The 13,690-nt window shown below is 28.1% G+C and overlaps 2 protein-coding genes across 2 annotated transcripts; both read right to left on the reverse strand.

The window, feature by feature from the left end:
* Window positions 1–4,685: 4,685 nt before the first annotated feature.
* On the reverse strand, window positions 4,686–7,692 carry LOTGIDRAFT_235033 (hypothetical protein; the record flags this gene model as incomplete). The annotated part of the gene is made up of 6 exons (XM_009063508.1): window positions 4,686–5,335; window positions 5,577–6,088; window positions 6,253–6,333; window positions 6,638–6,754; window positions 6,975–6,979; window positions 7,587–7,692. 5 exons carry the CDS (start codon window positions 7,690–7,692, stop codon window positions 5,891–5,893), a joined length of 507 nt encoding a protein of 168 aa, XP_009061756.1. The 3' UTR covers window positions 4,686–5,335; window positions 5,577–5,890.
* Window positions 7,693–9,191: 1,499 nt separating this feature from the next.
* LOTGIDRAFT_127578 (hypothetical protein) lies at window positions 9,192–12,692 on the reverse strand (the record flags this gene model as incomplete). Its single annotated transcript, XM_009063509.1, has 5 exons — window positions 9,192–9,360; window positions 9,546–9,605; window positions 10,660–10,832; window positions 12,031–12,162; window positions 12,537–12,692. Coding segments are annotated over 5 exons (690 nt in total), but the record flags the coding sequence as incomplete, so codon positions are not given.
* Window positions 12,693–13,690: the final 998 nt, after the last annotated feature.

The following is a 13,690-nucleotide window of genomic DNA, read 5'->3' on the forward strand; positions in this document are numbered from 1 at the left end:
TACATTTTTTGAGAGAAATACTTTTCATGTGACTGATTTTTTTCGGGTAAGAATTAATTTGGAAGACATCTTTCGGGGAGGAATTATCTCAGTTAGGTTGAGAAGCACAAATTTAGAGTACTCATTTCTAACTATGAGAGATCGTTTAACCAGCAAACTCTGTAGGGGTTTATTGTCCCATCCAACAACTTACACTATGTAGGCACCTTCATTCCGTGTGAAGCGGTCTAAATAATGTTTGTGTTTTAGGACTTTAATATATTGTGAAAATAAAGATAGTTACTGTAAGCACTATCAACTTTTATCAAATGTTTAAATTCGAGAACAGTTATGTGAATAAAAATAAACATTTTTAAGATTATCAACATTTTAATAAAAATACATTTTCTTTATATTTTATATAATACAATTTATAAACAACAACAAATAATAGAGTTATAATATATTCTATAAATATACAGTAACATTTATAATGTTTAAATATTATATTAACAATAGATAGAGACTATAGAGTTTGTTTTAAAGATTTATTCAAATGTAACATGGTTCATAAACAAATTCTTTGTGTTATTCAATCGACAACATAATTCCATTCATGATTCATACAAGCATGTCTCCATCCTAACAAAAGTGGATGATTTACTCTGACTAAGAGCATGTTTCCAACACAGATATAGCTCTACAAATATGGCTCTACAATTTCGATAAACCTATGAAAAGAATTTTATTGTGTTACCTTTGAAAAGATGGACACATGACCCATTGTTAAAAGACAGGATAAGACTTGTGTTTAAATGCAATTATGTTAAGGTGATAATAAATTAATAAGTATAAAAATTCTACATGAAAGGGCAAGTTCTGACTGGAAGGAATTGTTAGTATAGTTAACACTTTGTTATTTAATAAATACATGAGTGTAAAGGGATAGTTATTGTATTTAAACAAGTAATAGTATAATAGTCTTTAATATGACAATCACAAAGATATCAAGGTAGAAAATTTACTATCAAATACCCTTATCAAAAATACATATTTCACAGAATTTCGGTTTTGATACTATGGTATTCTAAAATCTCTACTAGATTTGTTTCACTATGTTAGTTAAAAATTGATTTTTGTTTTAGTATTTTTTAAAAAAGAGCAATTGTTAGATCTAATATATAGATTATCATAAACAGTTCATCAGATATCCACAAATAATAGCTAATCCAGTTAATAAAAATCAATAACTGCTGAGCACTAAAGTGTGAGCAGGAAAAAATACCAGTATGAAATACTTGCTGTATTTGTACACTCTAGAATGAGGATTGAATACTAAGGGAGTATTAAGTAAATAATGTGATGAGGTAGATATGGATAAAGGCACAAATGACCATTATAATAATACATCTCAAAGAGCTTGATGCTTCACAACCAATATAATATAACCCCAAAAGTATCAAATTAAGTACATAAAAATATTAAAAACACTATCAGCCATATTTCGATTCTTCAAATGTCATAAAAAAAAATTATTCTATAATCTGAATTTCTTAATCTTCGTAAAAGGTTTTTTGCTTTACTGGGTTCACAAGTCTGGATCAACTTTATTCGATAGGATCAGTGCATTAATTCTTGATTCATTTTTTCAGTTTATTGTGTCAAAATGTATTTACTATGTCAAAAACTGTGTCCAAATCAGTTAACTGTGTCTGAACAGTCTATTATGTCCAAATCAGTTTACTCTATTTGGAACAGCCTACTGTGTTTCATTATGATTAATATCTTTGTAAGAGACTTTGAATCAGTGTGCGTCTCTCTTGCAAAGTCGTAATCAGTTTACTGTGTCTGAATTGTATCTTGATCAGTCTGATGAGTCTGAGAATGTTTACCTGTCTGAATCAGTGAACTGTATCTTGATCAGTCTATTTTATCCAAACCTGTCTACTATGCTTTGGAAAGAGTCTGATTCAGTCTCTGTGTCTAGAAAAGTCTATTGTCTTCATATTCATATCTGTTTGTAGATTTCTAGCAAAATGGAAGATATCAATTTGGAATAGAATACATTATACAAAATTCCTTGAGGAAGACAATTTATAAAATAGCTTTTTCAAAAAATAGGTATGATAAACTGAAATACAAGTACTGATATAAAATAATAACAAAATACTGAAATAATAACAAAATAAATACATTTAAGAAATGAAAAAAGAAATATTGAATTAAGATGATAATTAAAATATAAATTATAAAGATTTTGTTCTAAATAAATTCAAGAATAATAGCACTATTGACATATCAAAGCAAAAAGAAATATAACAAAATAGAATTTTAAAAAAAAGCCAAATTAAACATTTTTCATACTTAATTTCTTGTCTAACATATGTTATTAAATAAAATTGGTATGTTGTTTATGTATAATATCATAAAGAACATTTCTTGAAATAACATGATGAAATACTTTCTCCAATATCAGACAAAAAATGTGCTATTTTTCACTTCACATTTCACTTAATGTATGAGGACACTCAAGTATTATGTACTCTATAGAAGTGAAAATGTGTTTTCAGATCTGTTTTACAGTATTAATTTGACATGGGGGTCATTAGTTCATTGTAATTGTCAATTTGCATGTTATATCAATTTTAAAATTTAACATTGTGAGTGTAGGCGATTTTGGCAGACTGTGTTGTTCTTACAAGAAAGTTTTAGCTCTTCTCTCACTCTTTCACATTATCATATCAAATTATTGACTTTCTGACTCTTAAAGAATAAATATATGAATAAATATCAGGGTATTTCTAAATATAAAATATAAGATAAATAGTAAATAAACCATTATTAAATATCAATACTAATATTTAATATTCAAATACTTTCTATATATTAAATATAACTTGGTGGCTATAGAACAAGCCTGTGGAGAACAAATACAATAATAAATATACTTTTAAAAAAGAAGGATTTTAAGATTAAATTAAACACAGACTATGATCAAAAATATGATATAAATTTTGTCCCCAAAAATCATTTCCTTGGCACCAATTTAGTGCATTAGGAGTATATTTCAAAGAATACTTAATCGTTGATTTTTATTTTTGTTTTTTTCAGTTTATCAAATTATGAATTTGATTCCTTTTAATCTTTGAAATAGGCAAGTAAAGTTCATGAAATATTTAAATTTGACAGCTAAACTAATTTAATTGTATTTATACCTCATTTATATCAAAACCATTGTTCATCAATTTATAACCACAATAAATACAGCAATACATTGCCTGACTCATGAAATACATGAAAATGGAGTCCTGTGTAATTAGTTATTTCACAGTGTTTTTCTCTTGATAATATATTGACAAACTGATATAGAGTGTAATATTGCCATTGGTAATAAAATATATTTCTAATAATAAATAACTATAAATCATTTTCCTTATGAAACTTCACAACACTGTAGAATTTCATCAAACAACAATATACTAACTTAAAGTGATACTACGTCTTAGAATTAACATAAAATTGAAGAATTTTAAACTTGGCGAATAAGAGTCTGGTGTCATAAATAACATAACAGGATCCTTATGTAATTCGATAAATCCAAAAAACTTAAATATGCAATTAACTATTGCAAAACTGTTAATATCAAGATTAAGCGTTTTTCAATAATTACTTAGTTTTATGAATTTTCCAATTTTCCAGATTTTACAGGGATTCTGCTGTAACTTTATGACACCAGGTAAGCTAACTGATGAATATATACTCATATTGACCATTTCGAGAAATTTTATGTTCATTCTAAGACGTAGTATCACTTTAATATATTACTTTCCTACATTTCAAATACATCAACATATAATAACAAACTGGTTGCTGAGACATTTAATAAATATATTGTAGGGCATTATTATATTGAAAGCTGAATTCATAGTTGTCTACCTTTAATGTAAATAAAGTCATACAACTTTTGTATGGTCCCCACTATTTTAATTTCGGTCAGTCTGTCTGTCTTGTTGTGTGAAATTAAATTCTTTATGAAAAAAACTATAAATTTAGAATTTTTATCATTAAAGGATCATTATCAAATTACAGATTAGTTTGCAATTCTATTTCAACACAAACAATCACTACTCCCAGAACAACTAAATGCATTAAAGGGATTTTTTAGAGATTTTCTAAAAAAATTATGTGTATTGGGGACACTGATAGCATCAATTTGCCCCATTCCAATTTTCCATTGGGGCAAATTGATGCTTTCATTGTCCCTGATACACATAAAAAAATTCAGAAAATCTCTTTACAATTCCCTCTATATACTTCCTTCTTGATTGCTTTAAAATTATTATTGCACAATTTATCTTATTTCAATAAATAGAAACAGACAGTATAGTGGTGCAAAGATATTTGAGGACATACAAGTCATTCACCTTTTGTAGCTGGTTAAGTAGAAATGGACAGAAAAAAGGTCTGGTCTATTTACTATCAATTTTTATCTATTCTATTCAAAAATAAATTGCACAACTCATGTTTATGTTCTGAATTAGACCTGAATGTGCAAAAATATCTTTTTTCCATTTTAACGACCATCCAATTCTAAGATAATCAGTAGTAGGTTATTTATAAAAGTCTAATCTTATTGGTCTAAATTAAAAAAAAAAACAAGTTTCATAAAGGTTCAAAAAGTTTTTCAAGTTCTTAAGTAACAAGCCATAAATCAGGAATAGTGACAAAAATCATGCTGATAATTGTCTTAAAATACCTAAAATAAGTCTAATTTTATTAATTGAAGTATTTGTTTCAATATAAGGTATAACATATTGACATTATAAAGATTGTAAACATTATAATTGTGAATTAAATACTTAAAGTGAGACATACTGATGATATAAATACTGTTCATAACTTATGTATAATGCCAATTCTTTATAGCCTTCAGTCAGTTCAATTTACACAAATTTCAGACATGATAAACTTGTTAATGACAAATCTGACTTAAAGGGACTGGTAGGCCTTTTTTCTGACCAATTATACTTTAGTCATAGAAACTGGAAATTTTAGCTGAGTTAATCAGTAATAGTGTTCACAGCTCACAGTCTCCAAATCCATGTCTGTCCAGAATTATCTGCGTTTGAATGTTAAAATGATGACTTGTCAATTTAAGATACTCTGTCATATAAAGACGGATATATATTCAAGACTAAAATCAACCCCGCAAAATGGTCCACCTGCCTTTAATCCTATCAGAATTAATGACATCACAGATTCTAAATTAAAAGCAGAACATTGTTAATGGTACTTTTTTTGCTTGATGGCTGATGGCTGATGAAAATTGCAAAATGAGTTTTAGCATTTTGAAATGAAATCGAAGTACCCCTTTAAATAACACATTTGGAAGGACATTTTTCAAGACTTCTATGTTGAATTGTAAAATAAGGAAAACCTTCACTCACATCTTATATATTAATAATATTATTGCTTTGTTATATATCTTATCATCTGTAATTCAGTTCACATAATAATATGAATAAACATTATCATGATGTATTGGCACTTTAATTTTTGAACTAACTTTGGCCATTTTGATTACATTAAAACCTTAGGATGGAAACAGGAATTTATATATGAAGTAAACTCTTAACTGTAGACAAAATTTAGTAAATCAACTCATCTTCTACACAAGACAGCTTTAGATTTTCTCCAATTACCTTTCTCATGATAAATTGTATTGTTCAGTAAGTACCATTATGGTTATTGAATAACCATTTAGCACTTCAGCAATTGTTGCAGAATACACCAACACAACTAGTCAGAACAACAATTTGGCAATTGCATTAGTATTGGTATTATTGTTAAATTGCACTAATTTTGCAATTTGATTCAGATCAGCAGTGTCCATAATTACAGAATAATTCCATCATGAATTCGATTCCTTTTTAATGGTTGAAATAATTTGTTCATGTAACTCATATAGTTCAGTAACTTTTGAACCCATTTTATTCTGTAGTTTGATAAGATCATTGTTTTCTTGATCGTGTGAGTTACGTGATTCATGTAACAGTCTTTGTAAATCCTGAACTTTGGTTGATAAGTCAAGATTCTCCTCTTCTAATGACTGTAAAATAAAGATACAAACTACTACTAGCTGACTGTGTGTGTTGTATTGTACATACATAGTTTTCAAGGAATTCCAAATGATTATCAGATTTCATAAAAATTGACTAAAAACTAATCTATAATACAATAAAATACATAATAATACATTTAACAATAACTAACCTGAACTCGTTTTTGTAAAGTTAAACTATCTATATCTTGCATATTGAATTCCTTTATCTTAGTTTGTAATTCTGTTACTTCCTAAAAAAACAAACTGGATTTTAAAATGATATCTAGAACTTAGTGGTACGTTTTTTATATATTTAGGAAATGGTAGTTAAATATTTGTTTTTTTGGTTAAGTGGGATCAATCTTATAAGGCAAGCATTTTGTTTTTATAATCAATGCTTAATATTATATCCTGATTTAAAAAACTTTCTTGATTCAACAAACTGAAATACAATGATAGATTTCATTAAATTTTCACTAATTTCTTATTCTCTTTATGGCTGAATACAACTGAGTCTTGTATCAAATAATATTATATTTACTAATCATATCTTACCTTATCTTTATCACTGTCTTTATTCTTTAATTCTAATATTTCATTTTGTAATTTAGATATTTCATCTAGTAATTTTCTACTCTCTTCACTAGAACCTTTCTCTTCCATTTCTAATAACTACAAAATCATATACAGATAAAATACACTTGACTTGAGTCACTTGACAGTCAGAATTAAAACATTTAAAGATCATAAATGAATTGAAATAAAATTACATTTCTACTGATTCAGAAGTCTAATGAAGACAGACAATGCAATTAATAGGCAAAGAATTAAATTTTCAAATGCAGCAGCCTTTTCTTTTCTGATTTCCAACTATCCTGGATCTTTAACGTACACAACCTGTAACACACAGGCCATATTCATAGTCCATTGTTACGATTGACTAGTAATTTTCCATGAAAGTGGTGTTGAAAATAGGCAGATCAACTCCATTTTCACCAGGATCTCTTCTGAGTCTCGATAAATATCATACATAGATAACCATAAAGTACACACAGGTATAATAAATATAAACTTGGGAAACAATATGACAAAGACTATAAAGTTTAACATCCATAAGAATTAGTCAAACCTCTTGTAAGTACTACAGGTAAGTAGGATAGGGCTCTTCCCTGCTTGTCAATAAGTTGGCTTATTATTAAAGTGAAACTATTAGAATTTAATCATACTTCCAACTATCTGTTCTGATATATCTGAACAATATATCTCAACACCATAAAATAAGTAAATATCATATTGATACATAAATAAAAAACACACTACTCAATACTATAAAATATATTGATCAAATCCTGCATTATAAGAACAAACTAAAAATGTTGATATTCAAAATACCAATAAACAATAGTTAAACATCACTTTGACCATCACAGATTAACAGAACAAAACTTGCTTGTATATTAAATTAGATGAAAAACTTTCGAGATATTCTGAATAAAGTACTAACCTTCACCACAATGATACATGGCCAACAATGTGGTAGGCTTTGTTTTAGAACCCTCTCTTCCTTCACCAACACAATGTTTGTTTATTTCCTCTCTTATTGTGTACATCTTAACTCTTAAATCCATTCATGTTGGTTAACTTGTCTTCAATTATAGAGACCTTTCACCAAACATTTAGTGACAAATGAAATGAAATGGAGTTCTTCATCTTAAATAGTAAATTTTGTCAGGAGTCTCAGGATAGTAGCAATGGCTTGGTCTTGACAACTGTAAAGAGGTGTCTTTACCATACACAGCTTGGCAGCACATAGGATCTCAGATTGTTGTCCCATCCAAATGATGTTTTGTCATGCTAGCACCTACCTCCCTCTCTTACATAGAAAACTAGGAAAATCTGAAGATTTCAGTTCAACCATTGTCAGGATTGCTGAACTTCAAGCATGTAACTCATTTTATACGTTCAGATATATAAGTTTAGTGAGGATAAGAGACTAATATATGATGGTTATATTTTATTTTTGCTACACCAAAGTAAGTTCAACACTTGGACATGAGCAAAACATCTACTAACAAAAACTCATTCATACTCAATATCAGCACAGCAAATTTAGAAATGATACATGCCTCAATCAATTTTACTTTAATGGATGAATTTAAAATTCGAATTTGATAATCTTTGCCATAATTCCACAAAACTTACAAGTTTAATTGACCCTGAACAATATAATGGTGATGGCTAATTGCGAATATGCATTCAGGCAAAAAATCCGAAATCTAAAGAGCTAAAAACATCAAAGTAAAATTAGTATTTCAATGGTACTAATTGATGTGAAATGGCCTAGTTTGAAAGAGTAAATAACTGTCAAATTGTTGACTTATTTACTCTGTAAACATTACTACAATTACTGAACTCAACATAACCCTGAAAAATACCACAAATTTCCTCAAAATGACAACTACCAACAGTCTTATTAGCATTAGATTTCACTATAAAACACTTTCATAGACAAATATTTTACTTCAAAAATGTTGAAGTACATCATGTCTACTCATAGGTCATTGTAAAGATCAACCTTGAAATTCTTCACATGTCCAACACTTTATATCTTTATTATTAAGGAGACTTGTCAAACTTTGATCACTTGAAATTTGTCTGAAAACTTTGAAGTGTTTTGTGCAAAATAGTTACCAGGTTAGCATGCTTAAATATGTTACAGCCAATTTCTATGAACAAAGAGATAAAGTTATGCATTTTTTCCCAAATATATTTATAAGCTTTACTGATTAAAATACCAAACAATTGACTAAATTTTTAAAATTGAATGGCAACATTTTCTATGGTCACTCTACAGGGGTAAAACTTCCTTCGATGTTCATCTTTCAAACAAATTTAATCTGGTTCAATCACCAACAGCATAAACTCGAGTATCTGCATTTCAAGTAGAGTTAAATTCCATCTCTCCATATGCAGATATACTTGGTTTATCTATCTGATATTTTGTATGCTACTCATTATAAATTTAATGAACTGAAGAGTAGCACTTACATGAAAGTAAGATAAGAGTTGAAAATTCCTCATCCAACACAAAAGTGCTACTGCTTTTTAATCAATATCTTACCTTTGCTTTTAAACGTGTACAATCTTCTTTATAACTGGCTAATTGTTTCTTCCATTCATCAACATTAGATGTACTTTCTTGTAATGCTGCTGTTAATCTTGCATTGTTATTTTTTAATGTTTGTAATTCAACTTCCCATTTCTTAGCATTTCCTGAACTGAAAATAATAAGAAAATTGAATGAAATATACAAGCTGCACAAAGTGTTCTTTGTTTCCGACATGAGAATGAGATAACAATGTTTAAATTACAGTCTCAACAATGTCCTGTCAGACTTCAGTAGAAATTCAACAAAATTTGTCCAAAAACTTTTGTACCTAACAAAAAATTTAAAACTAATCACCTTTGAGCAAGTGCCAATTTTAACCTGTCGTTTTCATATTTGAGTTGTACTTCTGTTTGACTAGGAGAATGTCCACCACTTTGAGTGAAAGAATTCCTGCGTTCTCTAATACTACCACTGTCACTTGACTGAAAGCAAATTCTGAATCATAATCATAATAGTTTGTATTTTTAATGTTATAATAATAATCATAATTGTTTGTATTTCAATGTTACACTGAATCATAATAGTTTGTGTTTTTAATGTTTCACTTAATCATAATCATAATAGTTTGTGTTTTTAATGTTACACTGAATAATAATCATAATAGTTTGTGTTTTTAATGTTACACTGAATAATAATCATAATAGTTTGTGTTTTTAATGTTTCACTTAATCATAATCATAATAGTTTGTGTTTTTAATGTTACACTGAATAATAATCATAAAGTTTGTGTTTTTAATGTTTCACTTAATAATAATCATAATAGTTTGTGTTTTTAATGTTACACTGAATAATAATCATAATAGTTTGTGTTTTTAATGTTACACTGAATAATAATCATAATAGTTTGTGTTTTTAATGTTTCACTTAATCATAATCATAATAGTTTGTGTTTTTAATGTTACACTGAATAATAATCATAATAGTTTGTGTTTTTAATGTTACACTGAATAATAATCATAACAGTTTGTGTTTTTAATGTTACACTGAATAATAATCATAAAGTTTGTGTTTTTAATGTTACACTGAATAATAATCATAACAGTTTGTGTTTTTAATGTTACACTGAATAATAATCATAAAGTTTGTGTTTTTAATGTTACACTGAATAATAATCATAACAGTTTGTGTTTTTAATGTTTCACTTAATCATAATAGTTTGTGTTTTTAATGTTACACTGAATAATAATCATAACAGTTTGTGTTTTTAATGTTACACTGAATAATAATCATAAAGTTTGTGTTTTTAATGTTACACTGAATAATAATCATAATAGTTTGTGTTTTTAATGTTATACTGAATAATAATCATAAAGTTTGTGTTTTTAATGTTACACTGAATAATAATCATAATAGTTTGTGTTTTTAATGTTTCACTTAATCATAATAGTTTGTGTTTTTAATGTTTCACTTAATCATAATCATGATACTAACCTGGACAGATGAGATACTACTATTACGAGAATGTTGTGCTGTATTATGATGTGATGTATCTAAATGATTTTCACTACCGTTAATTTCCTGTATAGGTTGAGCTGAGGATTGTCGAGTTAATTCTTTAATTTCTTTAAATTTCTCTATAAACTGAAAGGAAGAATGATTTTCACAGAGAAGGTCCATACAAATTGTCATTATCGGCTAGTTCATGATTCTAGGGGCATCATTAAAGGGAAAGGTTTGCCATATGCAGGTGTTGATTTGGTTCTTGAAATTATTTACATATAGTCTTCAGAACTACTAAAATGTTCCTTCAAAAATAACTCAAACTAAGATTTTTTTTTCTATATATGACAGACCTTATAAGTAGCAAGACAAATTTGTTTTAAAATTCAATATGTTAGTTTGTATGTATTAACATAGTAACGTTAAAACTGACTATACAGACTTAACATGTCTTATTATTTCAACAGGACCACTACTATTATAAAGTTTCTATTGACATTGTTTCATCTTACTGACCACTGGTCACTCTTTATTGACCAAACAATGTCACAGGTAACATTCGACACTTCAGTTCTCAGTTCTCAAATCACTAGTAAAATGATCACATCACATAACTTAACCTTGGAAATACTATTGTTTTTAGCACTTTTCAGTTATAAGTTCGAAAAATTCAATATCATTTAAAGAACACAACTATAAATTTTTCTTTCCAGAATGGAGAATCAACAACAAATTCACTTTGTATTCATCAAAGAGTTATCTCCCTTTTATTTGAATTTTTTCAAGCATAATATTGTATGTGAAAGATGTTGAGATCTGAACACTAAAAGGACTCTTGGAGGCAATAGTCATGAGATCAGAACTTCTGTAGTTTTGAAGAAGTTTCATACATATGGCATCTGACTTGAATTTCTAATGACTTATCCAAAATAATAGTTGCCTAATTATTGATAGTGTCTCTGACAAATGATAAGATCCAGCTTCAAAGCAACAATAAATCATCCAGCAGGTGACAATTAAACTAGCTACCTACTAAACTATTCTAATACCACTGGGGACTTATGTGTTATTTTTAATTTGAGAAATTGATGTATTGTATTATGGTATGACTTACTAATTGCTTAGTCATTTTAATTTTTACCAATTCTATTTTTTATAGACTTTAACATTTTAGAAACTTGCATATTTAAGGATAATTACTTAGTTTATGAATTCATCAGATTATGGAGGGTTTCTATAATAAAGTTAAAATTGACACCAGTGAATGAATGCATAATATACTCTTAATTAGCCAAGTTTAAGAATTTCATATTTTTCATTACATACTATTTTACATTACCTTGGTTAAGTCCTGTTCAGTAGGAAATCCTAAACCATATACTATACTAGATCTTGGGTCTAACCACTGACCAAATTTCTGAGAGGTTTTAGTAAATGTCATATTGGGGGTAATAACACTGTTAACCAATGCCTATAATAAAAATGTTAGTACACGAGTAATCATGTCAGATTCAATTCTGTGGATTTTGTGGACCAGCAAATCCAGATTCAGGTCCCCAAGAAACATAACATACTGTATCTTCATTCATTAAACAATGGTTTCAATGATATGACAAAAATTAAGTAACCACCATTTTTATAAGGATAAGGACTTGCTCCTTGGCAAAATCTTCTGGCATTGATCTTCCCTGTATTGTCTGTGTCCATGTACAGCTGGGTTGACTAGTGCAATGAGGAAAGATGACTTATTCAAGGTCACCAGATTTTAACACAACCAGTAAGTTTTTTTTGTAATATTTGAAAAGTTCATACTTTATATAATTTTCAAGATTGAGGAGTTCTTACCTTTGAACCATCAACACCAACAATTCTGTAAGAGTTGCGACCATTATCATAATAATAAGAAACATTAATAGCTAGTTTACTGGCTGGTATCCAATTCTTCTTAGTATCAGGATCAATTTGAAAAACGTGGGCCTTGGTTGAAAATAATGGTTGCTCCCTGGAAAACAAACATACAACAGAAATGAAGGTTATTAAATAAAATGAAAAATAAAAAGCAATCAGCTTTCACATACTCTTAGTTGAAAAAAAAACTCACTGATAATAATACTAAAGATTGTTGAAAAACAGATCACAATTATGGATTATTTGCCTGGAAACCCACAATTTCCTGAATATATTAATAAGTATAAAAAAAAACAGAATCTTGAATGGTTGTTTACTGTTTTGATTCTACATTCTGAACAGTTTTTTGAATTTGTCAAATTATATTTTTGCAAAGAATCACATACAATGGGAGTGGTATTTATAAAATCACTGAAAGAACTGACCAATCAATCAGAAATCATCTTTCAAATACATTCTGCTCTTAGAAAGAATTCAAAGAAGTCCAGTAGGAAGACTTTTCAATGCTCGATAAATAAGGCTGAATTGCTTTATAAAGGTATACTATCTGCTTTATTAAATAGATATAATAAAAAGGCTTCCTTTAATCTGAATATTTCTAAAAATAGATTTAAATACCCTTTTAGGTATTATGAATAGATGTGTAGGAAAATTTGTGTTGAAAAAAAATATAATATGAAGATATATTTGGTGCAACACAGAAAGTATTGGCTTTAAGAAAGAACAGATCAGTGACTTAATAGATCAAATTGTTGAAGAATTGAACAACATAAAGAGGAGAAGAACACATACATTGAATAAGTATAACACACTACTTTAAAGTGACAGAATTATTTTAGCTTAGCCAATCAGAAGTAGTGTTCATAGCTCTCTGCCGAAAATTTGAGTCTTCAAATCTATGTATTTTTATGAGACGTTGCCATATACAGAAGAGACATCTATAGAAATAGGAAAAGAAATTTCTAGTTTGAGATATTTTTAAGGAATTATATGATTTTCGTACATTTCTAGTATGGTGCTATTTACATAGACTATTTACATATATTCAAAACTCAAATCAACATCCGAAAATGGTGCATCTGTCCCTTTAG

The sequence above is a fragment of the Lottia gigantea genome (assembly GCF_000327385.1).
Source record: "Lottia gigantea unplaced genomic scaffold LOTGIsca_58, whole genome shotgun sequence".
NCBI classification, from domain to species: Eukaryota; Metazoa; Mollusca; class Gastropoda; family Lottiidae; genus Lottia; species Lottia gigantea.